Genomic DNA, 27,131 nt, shown 5'->3' with positions numbered 1-27,131 from the left:
ATTCTATCAGATTGCTTCGTCAAACACATATTACATCGAAAGACAACATCAAGATAATCTGCACAAGGACCACAAATCATTTGATTATCACGATCTTAGTAGTCTCAATTGTTGTAGCCTCTCAATTATCACGTTTTCTCTAAAATCCGCTATGAACCCATCGTCCGTTAGCATCAGGCACTGATATTGACGCTATGACCTCAAAATCCCTCAAACGCTTTTGATTGGCTCGCCTATAAATTATAGTCACGCCTCAAATTTTATTTGACTTTTCATTTAAATTGGCGATCATGAAAAACCTTGAGCCAAATATTCATGCTTGAAAACTATCAAATACTTACCTAATTTGTCGATTGTAAATGGATAATTGAGAAAAATATTTGGTTGGAAATACTGCTCAGATAAAAAATTAAAACCAAAGCAGACAGAGTTCCTATCAATTTTATGATAGATGTAACAAAGGGCTATAGTATGATCGCTCCTAGATTCTATTCGGAGCCCTGTTTGAAAGAGTACCAAAGATGTACCAAATCTAAAACTACAGTTAAAGAATAATGATAGACCCATATATCCATCCTACAACGCCACCTTTCACATCACGGTTCCATATAATTTCCTAACGTTGACGAATAGTGGATGATATGGATATATATTTGGATAGTTGTTGATGTTCATTAGACACTTTATATTAATTACAATATAAATTTTGAGTAAATCACTTATTACCCATACGAACAAAGACCAATTAGAAATCATAGAAGGACTATATGACAAAACAATTAATAAGCGGAGATGGATGGTGACTAGCAGAGGAATTCAGGACGCGGGTTTCGTCCTATTCATGACTAGTCTGCTGGATACACCTGCATCAATGGGAAAACTCAGACAACCAATACAGAACTAAATTAAAATAATTAATATTAAATTTGATTAATATATTATTCCCACTTCTAAGAAGATTAATCCGATCATAACCATCTTTTATCCTGTGAAGATTGAAGGTAGGATCTTTTCTTTATACTGTAAAATTGGTTGTTGACAAGACAGACCTAATCTGTAAATTTGTTTTTAAAACTTGCCATACTTAAATAATTATTTCTATGGTTCTTAAAGTTAAAACATATTTAGAAATTTCATAACTGAATAGCTGATTACCTGAAAAGGTTCTGTATCCAGTGTGGAGTCTTTCTTGCCTAAATAAATGAAAACAGCTCCCTTATCTGTTCGTCCATCAGGATCAGCACAATAAGGACAACTGACAGCTAAATCCTCAGTTCCATCACCATCCATATCACCAATATTTGTTAAGGCATGACCGAATCGACCTTTAGGGGATTTTGGTCCGTCTAAAATCACAGGATCTTGAGTGAAATAATCTGGGATTTCTGGTCTTTGCTTAGAGTCACTAAGTAAATTAGATAAATTTAAATGATTTCCGTAAAAGATATAAACTCTTCCAATGTCAGGTAGAAGATTTGACCATTGGATACCTTCATTATGATTAAATTGTTTTGAATTTATTGTATCTTGTAATCCTTCTTGATTTTGGCGTCGAGTAAAATATGGTGCACCAACAATAATATCAACTAGACCATTTCCATCAAGATCTGCGACAGCAAGACTGAAAAAAAACAAAAATTAAATGTTTAACATTAAAATTAATCACTTCTTAATAAATTCATTTATAAAATGAAAGATTATAATCATTTTTAATAAATTCAGGTTGACCTCTCTAATCAATATAATATTTATGAGATTGTTGTGACCAATTTCAAATCTGATTATTTGTATATTCATTTTTGAAATATTCCTACGGTTAACCAATTATTCAACTTCTTTTAAATTTATGATTAAATCTATCTGACTATGAGTTTATTACTTGTTGTTTTCAGACTGTATAAATTTACAAGATAGATATAAAGGGAATGAATAAGAAAACACATTCAACAACTTGTAAGTGGATATAGCCCTAATAATCTAAATAGATGAGTTTTGAATTAAAACAGAAATGTTAAAATCAGCATAGGATTGAGGAGATTGTTGAGTTTTAATTGAGATCATGAGCTGATCAGTGTTATACCACCATTGAAAACCTGGAAGCAATGAACGGCCGTTTCTTCCTAGTCTGGGACTCAGCATTGTGCATCCACGATCATGTACTCACTGGTGACTAAATTTGAGAGGGAATCCTCGGAGTTCCAGTAAGAAGATGTGACGAGTGGAGTTCAACTGTGTCGAAAGTTAGGCAGTTAATCACCAAAGATGGTTGCTCAATATCATAGATTGATTGAAGTTAGACATCAACACCGTTGAATACCAGCTTAGTGGTCTAGAAGTTAAGCATTCGTACACAAGGCTGGAGATTCTGTGTTCTAATTCTGCATGTGGAATAGTGCATACACAATATTAAGGCGTTCCATACTAGGACTAAACGACTATCCAGTACTTCTAAGTATTCAATGGTGGTCTAATATTGATTGGTTCATAATCTTCATTAAAACTGTTATTCATTCACCTACATTTGAATGTCAACGTTATAAACTGCTTTAAAATGATTGTTTAGAAATAAAGGTGGGAAAGTATTATCAATACAATTCGGTTATTTTCACATTCCTTTTTGTTTTGTTTATTTCGGAAATTCTTACAAGCTGATCATCCGAATATTTAATTAATTATCTCAAGTTATCTATAAAATAATATAAACACGGATAATAAATTTTAATTAAAGTTCAACGGATTTATAATAGATTTTTTATAAGATTTAAACAATATTTAAACGCATTCTTACAAATGTTGAATACCTTTTCTTAGTGAAATTCCTATCTGGTATATAGTATTATTATAAAATATTTCAATGGCATTCATTTTAATAAATAATTACCGAATTCCAATTGGAATTCAATAGTCAATTATATAATCACATCGTGAAATTTCATAGTGAATATTACTATCTATGAAACAGATGTGTCTAAGAGTAAACTATTTATAACTTTTTATTTATCTCCTTAAAACATCTGTGTGGATAAACATATTGAAATATCCCCATTTTGTTATTCAACAATTTACTAAACTAAATAAAATAATTCATTTAGATTATTTCTATACATCTGCATATTTGAGAAGTAGATTATATCACACAAATTATATCATATGAAAAACTGTTAAAAATGATGAAGCACTGAACACCTATATCTTCATACGTCCATAATCCTCAGGAATGAGATCTTATTAAAAATCCGATTCATCAATTACAAGTTATTTATTAGTTCATGGTTGTGAAGATCACTGAGTTTTGATTGAGATCATGAAACGGTCAATGTTAGACCACCATTGAAAACTTAGAAGTACTGGATAGTCGTTTAGTTCTAGTATAGAACGCCTTAATATTATGTATCCACTATTCCTCATGCAGAATTAGAACACAAAATCTCCAGTTTCGCGTACAAATGCTTAACTTCTAGACCACTAAGCTGGTATTCAACGGTGTTGATGTCCAACTTCAATCAGTCTATGATATTGAGCAACCATCTTTGGTGATTAACTGCCTAACATTCGACACGGATTAGCTCCGCTGGTTATGGTCATACTGGTTATTTGTAAGATCGTTGTTATGATTTCACATGTTACTTTCAGTTATATATTACTAACTGGAATATTCTAAGCTTTTTAATGATCAAATTTAATAACTACATCATGAACTCATTATATTGATGTTCTATAAAATGTGCATACTTTAACAACCAATATATGACCTTTTAGCAACTAATATGTAGTAGATTTACTTAATAGTAGGCATATAAATCTGTCTGATTAAAAACCTTCAGACAATGAAAAAGGGGTTATCTTGACGAGTTGGATAAAACAATGGTGGAAGTGATAAATATTTTGAAAATAATACACTGACTTGTCAACAATAAGTGTTATTACTTAGACTGATTAATTAATTAGTCTGAATTCTAACTAAATGTTTAATGAATTAATTGGTGAATTAGATAAATGCATAAATAAAATGCACGTATTCATCTACCTTTACGTATTTGTAGGAAATAACATAAATTAGTCATACAAATAAAGTGCGGTAATTAACATTTTTATAAAAGATATTTTGGTAAAACCTATTTAATATAAATTAATAAAGAAAAATGTAGGAAGTTTTACGAAAGTACATAATTAAGTTAATTACGCTGTTGCTTCAAAGTTCATTAAATGCTACTTCAGTAAAAAAAAATACTTCTGAGCCCTAAACTTTCTATTTCAAGCAATGAACACTAGTAAAAACGGATTGGTGAATATTATCCTGTATTTTGTTGGTAATTACTTATTCACAAAAGAAACGAAGTTAGTATTTATTATTGAAAAGCATCATTTTTACAACCAGGGCGAACAGATTGTCCTATTTGTTCAAGTTTGAAACACTTGGAGTTTAACAACCATCAACTTTAAGTCAGAAATCTACTGACATTTTAAAATATTTAATGGTTAGATTGAGCTTTGCTTAGTTCATGAACTGAAGACATTGAGTGGAGTATAATTAGGAAATGATATGCCGTTATAGAAAAGATATTAGGTAGATCATATTCACTAATCCATATTTCAATACTTTGCTATTAAATATGGTTCAGTTATGCTTCAAATAGTTTCTGTCATAAAAGTCCATAGGTCATTAGTTCAACGTTTAATGTAAAAGATGACCAAATTTAGATCGTCCAAAGTAATCACTATTAATATAGAACAATTTGTTTCAGGTTTTCATTTTTTTCTAAAATATAATTATCATGAAACTGTGATGGTCTTACTTGACTTTCTCACCGACCCACTAATAAGAATTGAGAGTTGTTACAAAATCAGGAGGTCTAGTAAACGAAATCAAATTTAGACATGGAGACATTCAAATGATTATTGAAATCGAAAATGAATTATAAAAAATAACATACATTTTCGTTTCTGATTGGCTAACTGCTAATCAGTCACACAGAAGCGTACTTCATCGTATTTTTTAACGATTTTTAACACTTCATTTGTCCAGGATTTCATGTAGAAAGGAAATTATACTAATTATATACCTGGATAGGCCAGATGTAAGGCTTTATCAACAATAAGGTTTGGAATGGCTTTTTACATATGGTAAGGATTTCAGAACTGAACATTTATATATTAGGTTTTGATTATGAAAAATCGGATTGTTTGGTTGCATAGTGAACAGACAAAGGTATATTATCATGCGCTAAGTTTTACCTTAAACCGCGTCATTCATAAGCAAACATTATTGACTTAAATCTCAAAACAAGAGAGCTAAACTCTGTAACTTAGTTATTTCATACTTACACGTTGATATGAATATTTATTACAGTAGTATTATCATTTAAAAAAAACTATTTGATATTGGAAGTTGATGGCACAATATTACAAATTTACACCAAAACCCTAAAGGTCAGGCGCTTGCAGTGAAACTCAAAGGTTCTGAGTTTAAATGCCGTTGAGGTCGTATTTACTTAATGCTGAGTTGCATACTAGGACTGAATAGTTGTCCTATAGTTCCTATACTTCCTAACAATATTGAAGGATGCACCAATAATGATAGAATATTTTGTTAATTATCATTTTATTCTCTGTATGGATATTTCTGGAGATTGTAGTATTTTAACAGTTGAGTTCACGAGCCATTAGCGTTTGAGTTCAAGACCGAAACTCCTGGGTTCGAGTCCGGAGTGTGGGATTATGGATGTACACTGCTGAGGAGTTCCATACAAGGGGTAAACGAACGTCCAACACTTTCAGGCTTTCAATGATGGTCTAGTTTAGATCGACTTATTAATTCAACTGTTATCATTTAATTGTTTGAAAACCTCATTATTTTAATTGTAAAGTATTTTCTCTAAAAATTTAATTTCATCACTAATTAATTCAAAGCTTATTTCATACACATAGTTCCCTTTATCAAAGCTTATTGTAATGATAGATAAATTGAAAATCATTAAACAGTATATTTCTTTGTATTGTTCACTCAAATAACATTAGTTTACTCATTAAAACTAATTTTAAATCGAATATCTATCATGAATTCTTTACATATAATCATACAGTAATTACTAAGTTGAGACTTATATTTATGGTGATAATGTTAGATTGAACTGAGAAGTTGTAAAACGTAACGACAATATTATTCATTACTCTATAGTTCTTCAGTAATGTTGATTAGTGGTAAAAATTAACTTGGAATAAAGCAGTATCACTTAAACCTTTATGTTAATAAAATTTATTACTTAACTCTTAATCAGCTTATCATTTCATGTAGTGATATATTATATACAAATAAATATAGGCTGTTAAGTTTGGACATTACCTCACAAAGGGAACTCTTTCCTTTACAGAAAACTGATTTAAACTCTACATAGTATTATTGAATGGTTTAATACACTGAATGATATATAATTGGTTTTTGTTTTACTAAATTAAATGTTATTTGGAGGAAGGCTTTTTATTATAAGTTGTAATAATTGATGAAAATAAAATGAATAATTACATGACTGACGAAGTAGAATTCCTGTAGTGATTACGTAATCTATATTACTGATCTTCTGATTTGTATATTTGGCCAGAGCAATTAAAACAAATTTCGAAGTCAATTTAAAAAAAACGTCTAAGTTCCTACTTTTTTTTATATAATTGAAAATACTATTAAAAATTATAAGATAAAATATTAAGATTATTAATTTACTTACCTATATCCAAAATAACTTCCAACATGACTCCATTTATCTTTCAAATAAGTTATCTGTTTATAAAATATAAATAGTAACGAAGATAAAACATTGTAATATAAAACTTTGTGATCTAATCATTTGAAAAATGAGCGAAAAATTATTATTTTTAAAAAAATATATACACATTTATTTGACTATTATAAGTCAATCTCGAAAATTATCATAGGAGGTCAACTAATGTAGGATATATGTTTGAATATTACTTAAAGAGCATATGATAAGCGTAAACTCTTGATTTCATCATGATTAAAAAATTTTAGTTGTCTAATACAATAGTCAGCAACAGTCTACTGTGGGAGAGAACATATTAGCTTCCATCTGAAGAGGAAATTAGGAAAAGATACTGAAAGTGGACGAAATGCATTACGGAAATCATCAAACTACATCACTTGAACAAGCGCTAATTTGAAATCCTTAAGGAAAACGGAAAAGAGGAAGACCAAAGAACACACTGTATTGAAACTTGGAAGCAGATATCTAAAGGATGAATATCAACTGGAAACAATCGGAAAGGGCTGTCTCTGACAGAGTTGGATGTAGATTGCCGGTGGATGCTCCTTCACGAGAAGTAACAGGCGTAAAGTGGTAAGTAAGCAAATAATGCAACAGTATATTTTTTAATATCGTATTTAGTAAAGTGACAATAAAACGCTTTGTAGGTTGAAGTGAATTCATTTCATTATTTCTTTCACTTGGATTCTTTCACAGACTTACGAAATCGTATAAATAAATAAAATGTTATACAAATACAATATTATGTGTAACATGCATAAAGTTATATCAGTTCACCAGTGAAAAACAATTATGATTGGTTTTTCATATTCACACAAGTTTAATTTGTTGACGGACGGAATAGATGAGAGACTATGTGACGTAATCGATAAATAGCCGAAATAATGGCGAACATCTACGTTTTATAGAAGCAATAATTATTATTCGTCTCAATTGTAGTCCATGTATACATCTGTCATTAGTGTAGTGACAAGCTTACTCTAACAGTTCCCTTCCTTAATGTTTCATTTTATTTGTTTATCTATATTCCTAATAACAACTTCACCATATATTTCAGTCAAGTTTTCAATTTAATTTATGGTTACTATAAATAGTTTTATTATTTTAAGATTACTTAATAAAATGTTTGACCCCCTATCAATTTAGTCATTCGATTAAATTAATTTTCTCACACTATATTAATTACTATCGCCACTATCATGGTTACGTTGTCATTATTTTTTTGCAATTATTTTCTTTTTTATTACGCTGCTTACCGTAATCATAACAATTTGCGGATATTCCTTACATTCAAGTACGTCATACACACACTCTCTTTCGCTCTCTCAGTTATTTCGTTTGTCTATCCATTAATTTGTATAAATACGGAAAGTAGTTACAACTTTTTTCAGCGATGATTTTTTGATATATTTTCACTAGAATTTATACATTTTACCCACCAATTACATTTGGATAACGTCATATGTTTATTAATATAAATCGTAGAATTTGTAAATGATTTACAGTATATAAAGTGTCTAGAAGTATTCATTTTATCCCATCATGTCTGCTGTCTTTGTATTTTTTTAAAAGTTTATCAAGAGAACTACTTGCACGAAAAGAAGAAGCAAATGGTATGTATATCTTACAGCCATTTAGCACCAAATTCAAAATGCGTACTGATTTACTTTGATGAACAAAATAAATTTCCCAGACTATTTTATTTAACAGGTTAAATATTTAAACAGTGCAAACTTAATTGTATTGGACATTGAATATAGTTGAGGATATCAACTGGTATTTTAATATGGAGCAATTCATACATCAGATTGAAAATGAATACAGTATGATTTTACGGTATTTTCGTTGTCTAGACCTTAAACTTGAAGACTTATGTATCGTTAAATAAAAATAAAAAGAGTTCAAGAGAAGAAAATTTTCCTTTTAAAGAAATCATCTACTTAAGCTGTACAATGGTGTCTATAGTTGTCTTTTAAATATTGGGTTGGTTGAAATTAGACATTAGCACCTTTGGATGGCGGCTCAGTGGTCTAGTGGTTAAGCGCTTGTGCGCGACTGATAGGTTCTGGGTTTGAATCTCGCGAGGTGAGATTGTGGGTGTGAACTAATGAGAAATCCCATACTAGGACAAAACAGCCGTTCAGTGCTTCCAGGTTTCCCATATTGGTCTAGCTTCAATCGACTCATGAATTCAACTATTAAATTAATATAATATCCACAAAAGCTCTTCACTGATTTCAAATATATGTCTATAGAAGGATAGAAAAGATTTATCCGAAACTCTTATCGTCAAGTGAGGTTACTTATTAATCAAGGGGTAAGAGAAGATATTTTCCCAGATTCTCGAAGCAATTTATGATGCAATCTTTTCTATCCTTCTATATACATATATTTATCATAAAACTATAAATACGAATATACAGCTTAAGTAAATGATTTCGTTTAAAATATAATTTTCTCCGATGGAATTTTCTTTACTTGAAGACCATTTAATTGACATAAAATGATAAATATATTTCATAATCATAAGACGAAATAATCAAAATGTGACGAAAATATTTATATTCACAAGAAATAATCATAAGTTTTGACTTCACCGAAAAATAAGTTTTAATGATAAAATGAGAGCGATTACTTAAACTATTAAAAATATGTAAACCCTTCAACAGTTCGTATCAGATCTCATGTTTGTAGTTGTCTGCCAATTACGAACACTGGATAAAAGATGGGATTTCTGAAGCCCTCTAGTTTTTATTTAGTTATAGGCTGATGTTAGTCATTAATGAAAATTAACTTTAATCTAAATAGATTTTGTGTTTGCTGAGTTGAATAAATGATTGTTATTTACCCAGACCTTTCTACTAAGTTCATGATGTAACAAATCTACGATATTTGTTCAACACTATTTATCACTGGAAGTGATAAATTAATTTTTAAAACATTCTACATTAAACTACTAGCTTTTAGCTTTGACCCTGCTCCACAAAATTTTAACCTGAGTGACTGATTACTTACATTAGCCTTCAAGTACAAAACGTGATTTAAAGCTGACTATACAAACATATTGTTACGTTCCCAAACTTGTTAGTCCGATAGCAAACTCGTAGTAAAAAAGAGAACTTTGGTTTTTTTAGTGTTAGGCAGTAAAGGTTAGAAAGCTACAAATCTAGATCTCTTAAAAGTATGAAGTATTAGAAATCTCAAGAGAATAGATAATCCTTCTGAGATTCAAACATGTATCATTCAGTACCCCAGTTAGTAAGTGATTTTCTACGAATAAACTTCTGTACACCAATGATCAATTACAAAGTGTACTTTGTTCTTCTTGCTACTTTAAGTTATAAAGTGACCTCAATCTGCAAATTTCAGATAATTAAATGTAATAGTTCATACTATACAGTATATTACCATTTATTAAAAGAAACATTAAGAAACAACTCGGATCTGAAAGATTAGTTTCTTGGTAATTATATCTTCTGTAAAACTGTGAATTCCCAGCCAATCATCATAAAATGTTATAATAATTAACCTCCTTTAAATTACATCATTCTGATACTTATTGACCTATAGTCTGATGTTTATGCATGTAGAGCATTTCATTTTGTCCTAACTAAGATTTATGATCTGTTATAAATGGGGAACTATTGACTAATGGGTAAAATCCCTTCTATTGTCTGAAACGTATAATTATAAATCCCATTTCTTCTGTATTTTTGTTCGCATTCCTCACTGATTTACATATGGTATTAACACTCAAGATGTTATGTCTCTTTTCTAATATTTATTTGTTTGTTTTTGAATTCTATGTCTACTAAAATAAACAGGACTTTAAATCTGGTCATTATCGTTTGAATTCGTAATAATATTACTATCAACAATATTGTTATTGCTGATTACCGATAATATTATTTCATGTATTTAAACACCTTTAACCGGTTAATCAGATTTGAAAATTTGACTTTTGGGTGTATTAAATCAAGTATTTGAAAAATGAAGATTGATGCGGATTGATTAGTTTGGAATTCATTGTTAGAATTAATTGGTCAGTTAAAGTTATAGTACATCTGATATCTGCTTCATCCTATTCAGAAATTTTTGTATACACAGTTAACATTCAAGACACCTTCAAAAACTGGGTAAGACAAGTTACCATTAGAATACATAGTTGGAATTAAAAGATTTTTGCTTGCAATTTCAGTCATTTCATAATATAGTATGAATGTTGCCGAATTCAATCACTTTGATGTTCATTCTGCTATAAAAAATAAAACTTTAGAATAGATACAGGAAGTTTTTCGGTTTGTTTTACGAATTATACACGTTCCTTTATGTAAGTTACACAAATCAGATTAACTGTGTCTCATAAATCCTATTGTTCATAACAAAATAACCTGATTTTTAGTTGGTCTATGTGCTGGACTCGTTGATTGGAGGAAGATTTATATGTTACGGTACATTTGATACTTTTTCATTACTATAGAAACGTCCAATGGAAACGTTGTACAACTAATACCGAATTGTTATTTAACGGAACTACCTTGTATGAGGTAAATTTGACTTGTTTTTATATCAAACATGAGGGAAAACTTTGTTTTAGATGTTAGCTATTGATAAGTAAAAAAAATTGTCATTAAGGTAAATATTAAGTTTATACAGATGGCAAGAAAGTCAAAACTATTAGAGACGTCTAAAAGTAGAATGCAAAAACTCCCTGATACTTCTGAAAAACCAGTAAACATATATTTTTACATCATTGAGTACAAACCAATAATAGTATAAAAAATAGTCAGAATATTCAATACTTACTCCACCTAAATCCATAGCTTGATTTAATATCATAATAATTCCACGATATTCATTATCAATCCACATTGGACTTGATGTAATGATGTTAATATTTGACTGAAAATGTTGCTGATCATCTGATTGTATATGTTTGTTTTGTCCACTAAGTTCGTTATTATTATTATTTAATTTGGCTAAAGCAATAGCATATCCTAAACCAAAACCCTTATGCTTTAAATCATGTGATGAACTTTTCAATCGAATTGCATTGATTAATTCACGACCACGATAACGACCTAGAAAGATATTTCCCTCAGTTAAATAACTTCCAGGCATTCCTAAAGCAACTAATGCTTCACCGGATTGATTACCTATTTGGTAAAGAATGTCAAAAAAGAAAGCAGATAAATGGATCAAATGAATATCTTTCTAAAGAAACTATGAGATGTTCTGAAGGTTTTGTCACTGAATGTTCGTTTTCATTTAGGATTGAGATCGTTTGGAGAACTGTTGTAAGTAGCACTGAACAGATAGTTTATTAGTAAATCAATATAAATCAGTAACATGTGTTTCTTAAATGTTCACTTCCTACTAAGAATATGTAAACTGTTTGTTGCCGACTTAATCGCTTGAAGGTCAAGCTGTCTCTGTGTTACGTATTTTCGATCTCTCATAGGTCCGCGCTGAGGAGCTACATAATTGGACGAAACGACTGCTTAATGCTTCCTGGTCTTCAATGGTTATCTAACTAAGATCAGTCCTCGAAGTAATCTAAGAAAGTAGCAGCGACTACGCTTTTTTTGAAAGATCAGGTAAATTATTATAAAGTATGAAGCCACCATTTGGGCATTCAAATATATCTTCAATAATAATTCCAGAAAACTCAATCTTTTATGGATAGCTCGTAAATACAAACAATATTTACTACAATCTTATTTTATGTATCTTGATTAGCAGGACATTTATGTTGGATTTCGAAACCATTTCACATGAATTATGCTATGAAAAATGTATGGCCTTCAGTTTGTCGCCTACAAACATCTGTATGCATATATGTTTTTGGAGTCACATGTTTCTTTTTGACAATGTTGTCCAACTGAAATTAAATAATCTACCTAGGTGGTTTATTTAAATTTTGAAAAAGCCTATACCAAAAATTAACATCCAGTGAGAAACGTCTAAAAACTGTGGAATACAGAACATCCGTATCGTTATATTGTAGTCTATTCAGTGGCATATGCCAACATCCATTCGGAAATTCAACTCATGACATTCTCATCTCACAATCAACAAGATACCTTAAACACGACTGACTCGGTAGCCAAATGTTAACATTATTTAATTTTAACCAGTTTAATGACTCAAAGCAGTGAGTTCTTGTCTCACTTCTATGTTAAACTAACTTTCAAACAAGTATATCAGATTTCGAATAATTGTTCTCCATTCTTGTATCAGACAGCTTAAAATATAGTCTGCTTGAGATTTAAATAAAAGATAAATAAAACATTCACCTGCTTTTACATCTGCACTGAATCCAGCAAGACATGCACCTTCTTCTTGACTATGACAAGGATCTACAGAAACATACTGCATAGATGTTCCAGTATATAAAGCACAATTTCCAATTCCAAGTGAACTTTTTGATTTTACTGATGATTTGTATTGATCAACCGAATTAACTGTTAAATCATTAGGAATTTCATTCAATAAGTCAGAATTCAATAAATAACGAAAATCACAACCAAGTTGTATTCCATCAACAGCATTGTTTGCAGCTGCCACAGTCCCACCTAACCAATGAGATACTGAAATATTAACAGCAACAAAAGATTAAACTCCGGATTGAAAATTTACCATACAGAAATTAATTTATAAATGCTTTGAAATTTAAATTTTAAAAAAATCACTTTGACATAAACTTTCATTAACATATTTGATTTACAAAGTTGACTCCACGATTCAATCTAAGCTAGACCACCAATGAAAGCCTTGAAGCACTGTGCGGCCGTTTCGTCCTAGTATAGGACTCTTAAGCAGTACTTGTCCACGATCACGCATGCAGGATTACGCCTGAGACTGATGTTTCTGGGTGCAAGTCATGTGTGTGGAATTGTAAATGCTCACTTCTAAGGAGTCCTATATTAGGATGAAATGGTTGTCCAGTGCTTCCAGGTTTTTAATGTTGATCTAGCTTAGATTGGCTTGAGAATTCAATTTTGAAAATACTACAATCTCCACATATCCCCTAATATGATATTTGATTTAAACGGAACCAACTATTAATGTGATTAGTAATAGCTTTGTAATATCCCAATGAGTGGAAAAATTAGATTTTCTGACGTTTCGTGACTCAGTGTAAGCCACTTCTTCAGAGAATAAATAACCAAATTAAAATTAATCCAAGTTTGAATAGTACGACGGAACAATAAGAATAATATGTGATCAACCAAAAATCAGGTCTGAACAAGTTCGACTTGATTGATCACATATTATTATTGTTCCGTCGTACTTTTCAAACTTGGATTAATTTTAATTTGGTTATTTATTCTCTGAAGAAGTGGCTTACACTGAGTCACGAAACGTCAGAAAATCTAGTTTTTCTACTCATTGGGATATTAAAAATATATTATTTACTTATAACAATCTACCCAATGCTCAAATAGGGTATGAATAAAAAACTTGAGTGCACTGAAGAGGATATCAGCAATCCATTGAGAGTAGCTTAGACTGTATATGAAGGCAATATATTTAGTCTCTCCGCCTATATTCATCCTAAACCCCTTTTTTCTTTCTATTCTGAATAATCAGTTTTCATTAATTCCTTACACTTTTCTCTAATAATTTAATAGTTAACTATTTTACATCATTCAATTGACTCATGATCTCAACGATTGAAATTACTATAATATTTGCAAAAACATTTTCTGAAATTAATTAATTTTTTCGTTTAAATTCATTAAGCAGAAACTCGCTTGACTACTTTTCGATAAAATAGATTATTTTCGGTATTATGTCGTTCTTTTACTCAATTCTTTAATATACTGCTAGATAAATACAATTTTATAGCTACAATAAACAGTTTCACTGAAGTGTTTACTTCGTTCACTGAACAACCTTTATACAAACGAAGTGTCAATAAAAAAGATTAATAACCAGTGTGGTAGACACTCAGAAATATGATATGTCAACAATTACTTTTCACTGGATTATACCTAGTTGAAGTCGAACATAATTGATTTTATTGTTATTACATAGATGGCTTTTTGTACTAACCAATAATAGTTAACTAATTTGTTTTTCATAGAAATAAATGAATAGACTACAATAAACAAAGAAACATTTCTAAAACTTCTATATGCTAGTTTTCATTACTTATCTAATACATTGAGTAGTAATGCAAAGCAACTGTGGACATTGTTGAGTTTTATAGTTTAGATGCCACAAGTTGATTGAAGTTAAATATATAAAACATTCGGCGCCAACTCGGCGATTTAAAGACTAGGCGTTCGTCGCATGACATAATATGTGTTCGACCCCCAAAGGAGTTATTAGTGTGTATTCCTGAATAGTCTCGTAACAAGAATAAAACTGTTGACCGGTGCTTCTTGGTTTTCAATGGTTGTCTAAATCAAGTAATAGTGTGATTACATCACTAAAATAAAATGTTAAATTATTTGACAGCGTTAAATAAATATTTTTCTTCACTAGGCAAAACAATCACAAAATTCTATAATTGGATAAAACTTTATACCTTGTAATCTTTTATCCTTAAATTGTATTCAGACAGTAATTATTAGAATTAAAATGAGCATAAGACAAAATAACATGGTTTATTATTTATTTTGAAGATTCCTAACAGTAAGAACAAATTTTTTTTCATTATTAACATTTCATTTTCATAACTCACATTAGTAACATTCCGTTAAAGCTTTTAGTAATAATAGTGAGTCAGTTATATAAGTAATTGTCATCTTGTATGTCGGATAAGCTATTTAGTAAGTCATTTCAGAAAAACATTTTAAACATTTTGCCGATAGGAATAACACATCATTCTATTACTTCTATTGATTAATTAAATAATGATAATAATCTTACATTTGTTTGGACTAAATATTGGACATAGTTAATACTAATTGAATATACATGTAAGTAGTGAATGATTTGGCGCGTAATTACATACTGTTTATTTCAAATGAAAACAAAACAAATATACTAATCATAACTGGTGAAACAATAAGATCATACCCTGGAGTTCAAGAAAATCTTGTATAAGTTTAGTAAAATAATAGAAGAAAAAAACAATACTGTTTAACTTAGATTAATATATAACAGTCAAACGTGAATCATTTCGTTGTTAAATTTCAAACTGTTTAATTCACATTAAATGCAGTGTGTCATGTTTATTAGAACAAATAGACGGAAAAGACAATAAATGAAGGAAACATGCATTAGTGTATTCAGTTAAACAATTATGTTACCATGTTAATAATAAAAAAAGAAAGCATTTGAATGACTTATTAATTCAAATTAAATTGTCTTAACTAATTCATATTTCTAAAACAAAACAAAAATAGTAAGTTGTTTTTACAATACCTAATATTAACTTGCGCGTATGATTTCTAACGATTATGTTCATTTTAAGAATTAAAGAAGATTGAAATATTTTTAAGGATGAAAATAAAGAACATGCGTTGTGAAGTGTATTGTAAAAGTAAAATGAAGAATACCAATAATCAACATCTAACCAATTTATTAGTAGTCAGCTGTAAGGCTATCTAGAAAAATGTATGTGAAATCATGTTAAATCATAAGGTAGTAATTACTTAGTCATTCAACAAAATAGTTGAAAATTCCGTAGTTCTAAGATACAATTACACATTAGTCAATGAATAATCGTAAATAATCCCAAATTATTGACCTTTATAATTAATAGCAGTATATGGATTTTTGGAGATTGTGGAATTTTCACCACTGAAGTCACGAACTATTCTCATTCGGATCACATTGGAAAACCTGAAAGTATTTAATAGCCAATTCATCATAGTGTGAGATTTCTCAACAGTGCGATTCCACGATCTCATACAAGAGAATCGAATAGAGAAACGTCTGTCACACATTTAAACGCCTAACCTCTAGATCATTGAGCCGAAATCCGACGGTGTTAATGATCAACTTAAATCGATTTATGATGGGCAGATTGAAGTTAGACATTAATACTGTTGGATGCTAACTCAATGGTTTAAAGGTTAAGCGTTCGCGCGTAAGACGGAAGGCTCTGGGTTCGAGTCATGCGCGCGGGATCGTGGATGAGCACTGCTGTAGAGTCCCATACTAGGAGAACTCATGGATTCAACTATCAAAATTACTAGAATCTCCATAAATCCTCATTTTGACGTATTAATTCCCAGAGAAATAACAGCGAAATAACCATGTCGAAATACACTTAAAGTAAACACTTGTTATTAAGAATATTTTGAAAGAAAGAAACTGCAACTAATAGCATTTTGTAAAATGGAATAAAACACAATTGTATGAACGAAGAATATTCTTTTCAATAATTTCTCATCAGGTTCTACAATTATAAATCCAGATTAATAATCCATAAAATTGGCCAGATTTAAGGCAAAATACATCATTTGGAAATTGTAATATGTGAATCAGGAATTGTTTGTTATATAAATAAAATTGTTAATGTTGGGGCTGACTAATATGAAGTGTTAACTTGAATCAGTTTATAAGCGAAATAAAATTGTGAGATAAATTATCAGAATAAATATGGTCAACATGGGGTAAGAGAGAGAGAGAGAGAATATTGTGATTACAAATCGGAAATTACGTAATATGTGAAATAATTAGGTCAACTATAGTAGATTCAGGGGTGGATATTGAATAAATTCATCAAAAAGGGGGTTATCAAGTGTAAAGACAATAATAATAATAACAGTGATAATAATAATAATAATAATAATAATAAAGTTTGGGACATAAAATGAACATTAACCAGATTACGTCACCACATTATAAGATTGATTATTAGCTAGTTGGCCAGGGTAAAAGGAGTGGCTGAACGTACTTCTTTTGGATACAAAGCTCTGGCTTTTTGATTCGAATAGCAATTGCTTCAGCCGTCTGTAGGATTCGCAGTCTCTCTCTCTCTTACCCCATGTTGACCATATTTATTCTGATAATTTATCTCACAATTTTATTTCGCTTATAAACTGATTCAAGTTAACACTTCATATTAGTCAGCCCCAACATTAACAATTTTATTTATATAACAAACAATTCCTGATTCACATATTACAATTTCCAAATGATGTATTTTGCCTTAAATCTGGCCAATTTTATGGATTATTAATCTGGATTTATAATTGTAGAACCTGATGAGAAATTATTGAAAAGAATATTCTTCGTTCATACAATTGTGTTTTAATATAATGAGAATTTTTCAGCGATTAAAATGAAATAAATTTAGTTTTATCTTTGTGGTTTTTATCTTATTTTCTACAACTTACGATCATCACACTCCTTGCTTTGAAATTATATGACATCAGAAATAACTCTGTACTCGTCATCACCGGTTATAATGAATGAAAGTCCCTACCAAGCTGAAGTTAGAAATATGAATTATTCGATCTAGAGTTAATGGGATCACTTAGAAATCTAATGGTTTTTGATTTGACTTCTGGTGAGCTTATGAGTATATACTGTTATATGTTTCGGAATAGAACGAAGCAACTGCCCAGTGCTTCCAAGTTCTCAGTGATTATCAAAATGATATCAGTTCATAATATAAACACACTTCATAATGAACTAACCATCATATTCAATTCAATTGAACAATTTTTTGCTAGGGATTATCATAAAAATTGCGATAAATAAAAAAACATTTCGTTTCCAATGGCTTTGATTTTAATTAGTTTTTTTAGTGGATCGAGTTGCAGTGACCACTAATTTTATTATTATTATTAATGGATCTCCATACTAAAGAACAATTCAATGTATGGTCCCATAATTCAGGTGCAACCAATCGATAGTGATTATTAGCTCACATACTACTAATTGTTATATTTCACTTCAGTGAGAAAAAAACTTAGATCAGCATCCTGAATGTAATGCGAATTCGTTCACTGAAAATTAGAACCGGCTAACCAATCAATTTTAGAAAAATTCAGCTACTATATTGTTTATAGAATATTTTATTTAAGATTTTTTGTTTCAGTTATTTATAACGTAAATCTTACCTAATATTATATATATATATCGGAAATTTAATGTCAATTCTTATAAGATATCCTACACATTTTAAACGGTGTTGATTTGATAAAAGGTCTAGCTAAATTATTGTTCATACTTCCAAAATGATTAATTTGTATAGTCAGTGTAGTACAGTGTTTGATCGGTTTATCACTTTTTTCATTAGTGCTATTTCACTCAGAGAAATTAATTAATTTCTAATGAACAATTGATTAATCCGATTGAAATGATAAAAATAATTGACAAAATTAGTTTCAAATATAAGGTGGTTGAATGTAGATAACAAAAAAACCTACTTAACTTCGATTTCGTACTAGGTGACACTCATCATCAGGCTGTACCTGTAGTCCTAGGAAAACTGATGCTCTCTGTAAGATTTGAAACTACGTCAACTATCTTCATGGTCTGAGACATAATTACTGAAGTATCCAAACTGCAGTTGTCGTCCTGCAGGATTGAGAGATTTGCAACGGATTAATTATTGAATAGTGACCAATATCATGTTCGTGACGTCCTACAGTCCTAATTGAATTCCATCTATCAAGTTGCAATGTTATCGATAGACATTGGTAAGTACTCAATGATCAATTCATTGTAAATAATCAGTTGCAGTTACGAATTGAATTGTCTCTACAACTAACTAGCATTAATGGATCTACAAGTTGGTTAAAAAATGAAAATCATACAATCAAGGGTATTTTTATTAATTTTATCAGAAAATTCACTTTATTGACTCATTTTCTTCATTTTCTACATTTACAGTTTTGACATCATGTAATCATGTTCCATTGCAGTTAATCAAACTAGTTTAGTAAACATACATAGAAAATCATCCTTCATTCACTACATATCTCGAAAAATGTAACAATCTAGCTTAATGCTTGGATTAAATTTCTTCAAGTTATCTTTTTTAAAACATAAATTCAATGGAAAACAAATTAGAATGCCTAGAAATATAAACTGTTTACAAATAATTGTATTACTATTAGCTGAATGAAACTTGCTTTGCATATTGAACAACTCATTTACTAGTAAATGTTAGTCAGTGGACTTTGCTTCGAGCCACGCTTTAAATGTGAAGACTAGTGATACTAATCCTAAACCCAAATCATAAGAGGTGGGAATGCGATTCAGCTTTGAAACTGACGTACATTATAGCACGCACTTTGATCCATTATGAAATTCATAAATACACATCAATTAATGTCAATCGGTTTATTACTTACCGAGTTAGCTTTGTCTAACTTATATTTTTAAGTATTCAGCCTCAATTATAACTACGGATGATGTACAACTGATTTACATCAATTGCTTACTGTTTTGTCTTTTTTTATGAAAATTTACAATTACTTTTACTTCACATTGAATTGTTCAATTATCTATGATGAGAGCCTATTGCAAGGATTAGCAAACATTACTAAAATACTGTGCAGAATTATTGTTAAGGTATCAAATAAAATTCTCTTTTTAAGTTCAAAATAAACTGTTCACTTTAGATATGTATGTAGCATATCTGTATATTTAATGTTAACTGGGAAAAAATATTTTAGGATAAACAAAACGCTTCAAATTGGAAAAAAGGCCGACGATCAAATTACTTTAATAAATCCAAATATTTACAGATACGTATGTATGAACATTAAATTTCACATATTCATCACAAGATCACAATTTTCTGGATCATCTTTCTTCAACTTTTAGAGGTCTGTGTCCGAGAAATTTATGACGAAAAAAACAAATAAACAATACAATTTTTATATATCGGACATTAAACTTAAACATAATAATAGTGGAAGAAGCTATTTGATCCGACTATCTAATTATCAGTAATGCAAGCAAATTTATCAGTTCGACTACCTATGAAGAACTCTAGGCATATATATATATATATATATATATATATATTAAGAGAGAGAGAGAAAGGGATAGAGAAATTGTCCCATGTTTATTATCATCAATAATGTTTGAATTTCCAAAGTAGTTCTGTCCTAGTTATTACATACACGCACGTACACACTCAACATTAAGAATATTTGTTCAAAATGATGAAGAAAAATAGATATTAAAGGTAATATAAACAAATCTATTTATTTTCATCTCAAACACCTGAGGAACAATTTCTGTGTGTGAAGCAAAATTGTCTAGCAATAAGAAGTATATATGGATTTATATAGAACTATTGATTTTTGACAAAAAAGTAATATTACTGGATTTTCTTTTGTAGAAAAAGTACACAATCTGCATATTGAAATCAATATACATTTATTTGTCACGTTTTCTTATTTTAACGATAAGTTTTGAACGGTATGCTACATACAGTGACTTGATAAGTGATTTGACATTTTATCCATTATGTATGTAAGACTATTTTGTTGATCACAGTAAAATTACCGAATGAATAATCCTGATGTTAGATATAAAACAGTAGTAAGAATGGTAAATTGATTGATGAGGCTATGAACCTTTGGACACTAAGTTGGCTAGAACTATGTCGACCATGTTGTCTTTTCCTATATAAGTTTCTAATGTTGGTTACCAAGGAGCAAGTCTATTTGAAGTTTGACGGCTCCTGAGTCAAAACACATTATTAGACCATGAAGCCATTATATGTTAAACAGGAAACTTCACTGATCATGACATCATACTACCTGAGATCAGTTCACATCTTAAACTAAAAACTTCTATAATCGTCTCAAGTACCACGTCAATAATAATCATGTTACAGTAGTGAATAGCTGCGAAATGTAACATTTGCAGTTTTACTGACAAGCTGTAAGCAGTAGACTTATATACGCGTCGGATTTGAGTCAGTTATCCACCACATGCAATGAATGAAGGTTGCATAATATCGTGAGTTGATTCAAGTTAGGTATTAACACCGTTGTATATCAGCTCATTGGTCTAGAGGTTAAGCGTTTAAATGTGAGACGGACGTTCCTCTATTCAATTCTCTTGTATGAGATCGCTGACTCACACTGTTGAGAAATCTCACACTATGATGAATTGGCTATTAAATGCTTTCAGGTTTTCCAATGTGATCCGACTGAGATTAGTTTGTGATTTCAGCGGTGAAACTCCCACATTCTCCGGAAATCCCAAATATTAGTATTAATTGAGTCCAGTATGAAAACATCATTCACAATTTTTGAGTATTATTTGTTCAGAAATTTCGACTTCTGTCATGTAGTTTTTCCATAGTTTACGTTCTACAGATTCATATATAACCAGTTTTTATGATATACTAGTCTACACCAAACTATCCTAGTTACTTCTTGGATTCTATTTTACACGCGTACAAAACTGATGCGGATAAACTGTTGATGATAAAAGTGTACTAAGTAAAGCCACATTGCCACATAACTATGGAAAAATACGATTACTCACATATTTTGATAAGAAATGATGTATGATAATTAATGGCTGTAATGAAATTATTAATATTGTCATTGTGTTGATTATGTAAGAAAATTGTCTTAAAAAACCACTCAGTTGTGTTCAAACAAAATTAACTGTAAATTGATTTGTTCATCTATTTTATTAATTCAATGGTGAACTTTAAACATTTATTGTATGCAGTGTGTAGTGTATGTGGCATAAATGAAATTAACCATAAAATCATTAAAGTTAGACAGCAATATACAAGAAAAATGATAATACCCGATCAAATTCAGAAATTTCCAGACTCAACTAGTCAAGATCACCTTTAAACCAACTTTGTCTCAAGGAATGGTTAAGCCTTAGGTGGTATGGTAATATATTTAGATAATGACATCTTTGCTAGGATATAGTATCCATGGTTAATGTGTGATGGACTGTTAACAAATCCAATTATCTGAGTTTATGATGATGTAATAGAAGAGCCCATACGAAATTTTAACCACATTGAATTAAGTAGTTTCGTTGAAACTTATCAGCCAGCTTCTTAACTATTATCATCATTATTAGGATAGAGCTCTGAATAATTAAACTTGTTAACTTATTATAATAATTATTATTATTACCATAGCTACAATTTCCCTGATTATTCATATACATTGACTTGCTACTAAGGTTATTAGTTTTTTATTGTCATTCGTTAAAGTTTATAAAAAGTTTTATTGGGTTGATGAGATTAGTCATCTCTGTGTGTGGGTGTATGTGTCTAGTCTTTTAATGAGTAATATTCATGTCTAGTCCATTATTTTTGTGGAAACATTATGTCAGTGATTTAATTTGCTTCTATCTATATAATGATCAATATTGTTAGTTGTCAAAGTGTTATATCCTAGAGAAGATAAATTATGAGTAACTTCTGAGAGCTATTAATGAACTAATATTATACATATATTCTTATTGCATAACTATTGAATAACTAGGTTAAGTATATTTATATTCCTCTTATTATAAGCTATATTTCGATCTATAGACTACTATTATACGAATTACTATTCATAAGTTATGCTCAGTTTATTAATTAAAGTCTCTCACATTCGAAGCCACCTATTGGCTTGATCTTGTATAAACATTATTTTTAATTTTATAATATGATGTGATCTGGTTTGCTTGTATTTAAACCAAGTATGTCCAAAATATGTGATTCATACAGTGGAAGCTTATATTAGCGTTCTGGATTCAACAGGTACGGCTAGGCAGGAAAAGGACTAATAAGGGCTCTAGGCTGCTCATACCGGCCAATACGTTATTGTTGTGGCACAGTGTTAAGAATGTACAAGTAGTATTCTGATTGGCGAATAAATCACGTGATATTTAACTGTCAAAAGTCATAACAAAAAGTATAATCATTTACACAATTCTGAGTAATAGACAATATTTTGAGGGTAGGGTATCAGTGAGAATTATTAACTAAGAGAAAATGATCAGTTCTGTTTTTTTTTACTGTTTATCATTATTGTTATTAGTATTATATTTAATTTTTGCGAAGATTTATCAACCATTAAAATAATTCTCATGACAACAAAGAAATTTGAAAGGATCTGAACATTTTTCTGTTGTCTTACAAATGATATACATATTTAATCGATTCAAATTCACTGTAAATTTCATACTTTGGTTATCATGAATCACAGAAAACATACAACGATGTAATAACATATTAATCAACAGTATACTGAGTTGTTGACATTTGGATCAATAATGTCTTCTTCGCACGATAGTGCCATTAGTTGTAGTATAATTATAAATGGATAGATTGAAGGATTTATGCACAATCTTTGCAACTTTCGCTTTTCTTCGTGTCTAACTGAATCAGTATAATTTGAATAGTTGTGTAAAAAATTACAGATTCTGTTTGATTTGTAAAAAGTGTGGTAAATTTTAAGAAAACCTCCAAATAAAAAAGACTACTCTTGGCTACGCTTTGAAATATTTACTTTTAAAACAACTGGTCAATGGTCAATCGGATTTAGTTATAAATATACTAATTTTATTAAAAACTTTTCATTTAGGACAGCGAACATGTTATTTTTATTTTTATAATCCACTTCTGGTTCATAACATGTAAAATATACCTAAAACTAGGAAATATAATCAGACAGGTGTCTAGATATTACTAATACTAAGAAATTCAAACTAAAATCTTGTCATACAATCCTAACTACCGACATTTGAATAATCAGTTGTAGTAAATTAGATTGTAAAATGAAGTTGATTATTTTAATCCTTTATGACAGCCGTGACTTCTCATTCACTTTTGAAAGCGTAGATTTCAAGAAAAACATAGTACCATATGAAAGATAATTGGGTTCCACAAAGTTCTGAACGATGTCGAATCTAGAAACACATATTCATATGTGTAGAAAATATCATTTCTAATGGTTAATTGCCTTAGATATATGAAGGCAGTTACTATACACCAATAGTGACAGGTTAATGTTCGCTAGGCAAAACATAAAAATAAAAATTAAACAAACAAATAATTTTATTAGTGTCGAAGCTGTTTTGTTTACTGTCATGTATATACAGCTGTATTGTTTAAGTATGAAATTCCGTAAAATGTATGAAAACCTGAAACTATCCGCAATCTAAACCTAAATTTTCAACTCTTATGTTATCCACTGACAACTGTACAATTCACTCTGTCAAATCTCACTTTTTATTGTTTACATACAAAACTGTTAAATAGTTTCTTCATTGTGTTCTTAAAGTAAGTTAAACGAGGTTCTATTGCAATCTCGTCAAAGTATACGACGACTTTATTGTAAATGTTTTTTTTATGCGGAAAATGAATCACCACGTATTAAGTCTATATATATTCGTAAGAGAATAAATGTTAAACTGTAAATATTAAGCAACAACCGTATCAACCATTCTCTACTTAAAGCTTTTGACAACTGAACATATTTAATTAAATCTGACAATGTTAGTTATTTTGTACCACTTAGTCTCTTTATTTAGTATTGTTATTATTATTTTTTTTAAAACTCATTAAAATTATTTTGTTTTAATTAATGCTACTACCATAATCTATTTTCTTATTATTGCTTTACTTACAGAATAAATAAATGTTGCATTTAATTGGACAAACGATTCTATTTATAACTAGATATCAAATTATTCTTCAACTAAGAATAATTCATTTATACAAAATACTATTATCATATCACTTGAATTTACCTATCAAAAGAATATTTTAATTACTCCCTCTAGCAAAACACTAGGTTAATTATGCGGATTTCACAATTTTAACCATGTCATTTGAAACTACCAAGTATACTGTTACAACTCTACTAGTTAATTAATTCATCAATACAATTAATCCTTAAGTTTTATAACGAAATCTCTAATGATACATGAGTAAGAAAAGTGAAGTTGTCCTCTTGAATGTAGATCCTACTGACATATTGGTAAGTGTTATTCAGACTAATTTCTAATTTTATATCTTTCAGTGTACTGGTAATTAAATCTACCAATAAAATGTCAGACCCAAATAGATAATCTTATTGAAATAAATAACATCTTAGTGTGTGTTATATTCTCATATATTTGATTCCACTGTAACCCTCTTATTAGCCCAAGTTTTTCAAGATTTTTTCCGATATTGTCTGATATTACGGCTTTAACGTATTTTAAAGTTTTTGTATAGCAATAATTAATATTCATACATTTGTTTTGTGCATTCGCACATCCATGTATAAATGATGAGCACAAGTGTTGAGGTGGATTGATGAACATACATTAAACCACAGTAAAATATAAAGTACTAAATGGGTAGATTTGAATGTTTCATGCACAGTGCTGATAAAACAGGAGTCCTTTTCCATTTACCAGGGAAATTGTTCTTCAAATTTGAGTGAATCTTATATCACGTTCAAGGCTATGGATACTAATGGTACTAGAGATGAATAAGATAGGTATGTTAAACTGCAGATTATGGAGAAATTCATCAAAAGAGGTATTTCACAATGTCAGTCACAGTTTTTCTTATACTTTCCATTCTTAACGCATTCACTAGTAAATTTTTTACCTGTATCAGTAACATGCTTTCTACTTCACAGTAAAAAGTAAATCAGTTTAGGTGATAACGAAAAAAATAATGCTACTAGTCATTTTTTAACTTAATTCAATATTTGAATAACAGATATTTTATATATTTATCCTTTTGATCTATCTCTTTCTGGTTAGGGTGCTGTGATACAAAAATTAGCGTAAGTCCATGAACTTATCCCTGTTCGTTGACCTTGTTTTCAGCTGGTAATTCATAAACAAACCAGGACATGATAATAAAATTGTATTTGTTTAAACTGTCATGCCTTTACATCAGCACAATAGCATGGAATTTTTTAACTCATAAAAATTGCACTAATAGTAACAAGCACCAAACCCTTGAACAGTTGGTCGCAAAAGAAATTATGAAATATATAAAATAACGTTATAACTGAAAAGTTTAAAATTGATGAATAAGGGAACTCATTCGCTGTGATCAGTAAGCCTTTGGTAATTCCTTACCTGCCCAACTATTAAACTAAATTGTGTGTATATCAATCTAGCTGACATTGAAAAGTACTAAATGAACAAAAAGTGTTCTCAGCAGATGTTATATTATTGATTTAACTACCAAAACTAAGCAGTGTTGATGCTGAAATTCGATAAGTTCTATCATCAGGATGTATTGAAATTTCTGATATCTCAGTCGAGTTTAATGTATACGTGCTCTTTACTGTGTATGATATTGTAAGACAACATGGTCGTGAAAGAATACCAGTGATGCTTATATAAAAGATTGACCACTGAAATGTTTAATTTTCGTTGCTCAGGCTTATGCTTGCTTCGTTAGACAAAGAGTTTCGTATGATTAGTTTATAATGCACATGTTAC

General features: G+C 29.9%; 1 protein-coding gene across 1 annotated transcript in view; it reads right to left on the bottom strand.

The window, feature by feature from the left end:
• Positions 1 to 27,131, bottom strand: part of ITGA9_2 (Integrin, alpha) — a gene marked incomplete at its 5' end in the record, with an annotated part of 67,713 nt that overhangs the window by 26,188 nt on the left and 14,394 nt on the right. Inside the window, 4 exons of the mRNA XM_035730783.2 lie at positions 1,156 to 1,621; positions 6,723 to 6,775; positions 11,583 to 11,932; positions 13,073 to 13,366. Coding sequence (XP_035586328.2) covers positions 1,156 to 1,621; positions 6,723 to 6,775; positions 11,583 to 11,932; positions 13,073 to 13,366 — 1,163 coding nt within the window. The remainder of the gene's footprint in view (positions 1 to 1,155; positions 1,622 to 6,722; positions 6,776 to 11,582; positions 11,933 to 13,072; positions 13,367 to 27,131) is intronic.

This window comes from Schistosoma haematobium, chromosome 1, assembly GCF_000699445.3.
Source record: "Schistosoma haematobium chromosome 1, whole genome shotgun sequence".
Taxonomy (NCBI): domain Eukaryota; kingdom Metazoa; phylum Platyhelminthes; class Trematoda; order Strigeidida; family Schistosomatidae; genus Schistosoma; species Schistosoma haematobium.
The sequence above is the reverse complement of the archived record's forward strand: the minus strand, read 5'-3'. Positions and strand labels throughout refer to the sequence as shown.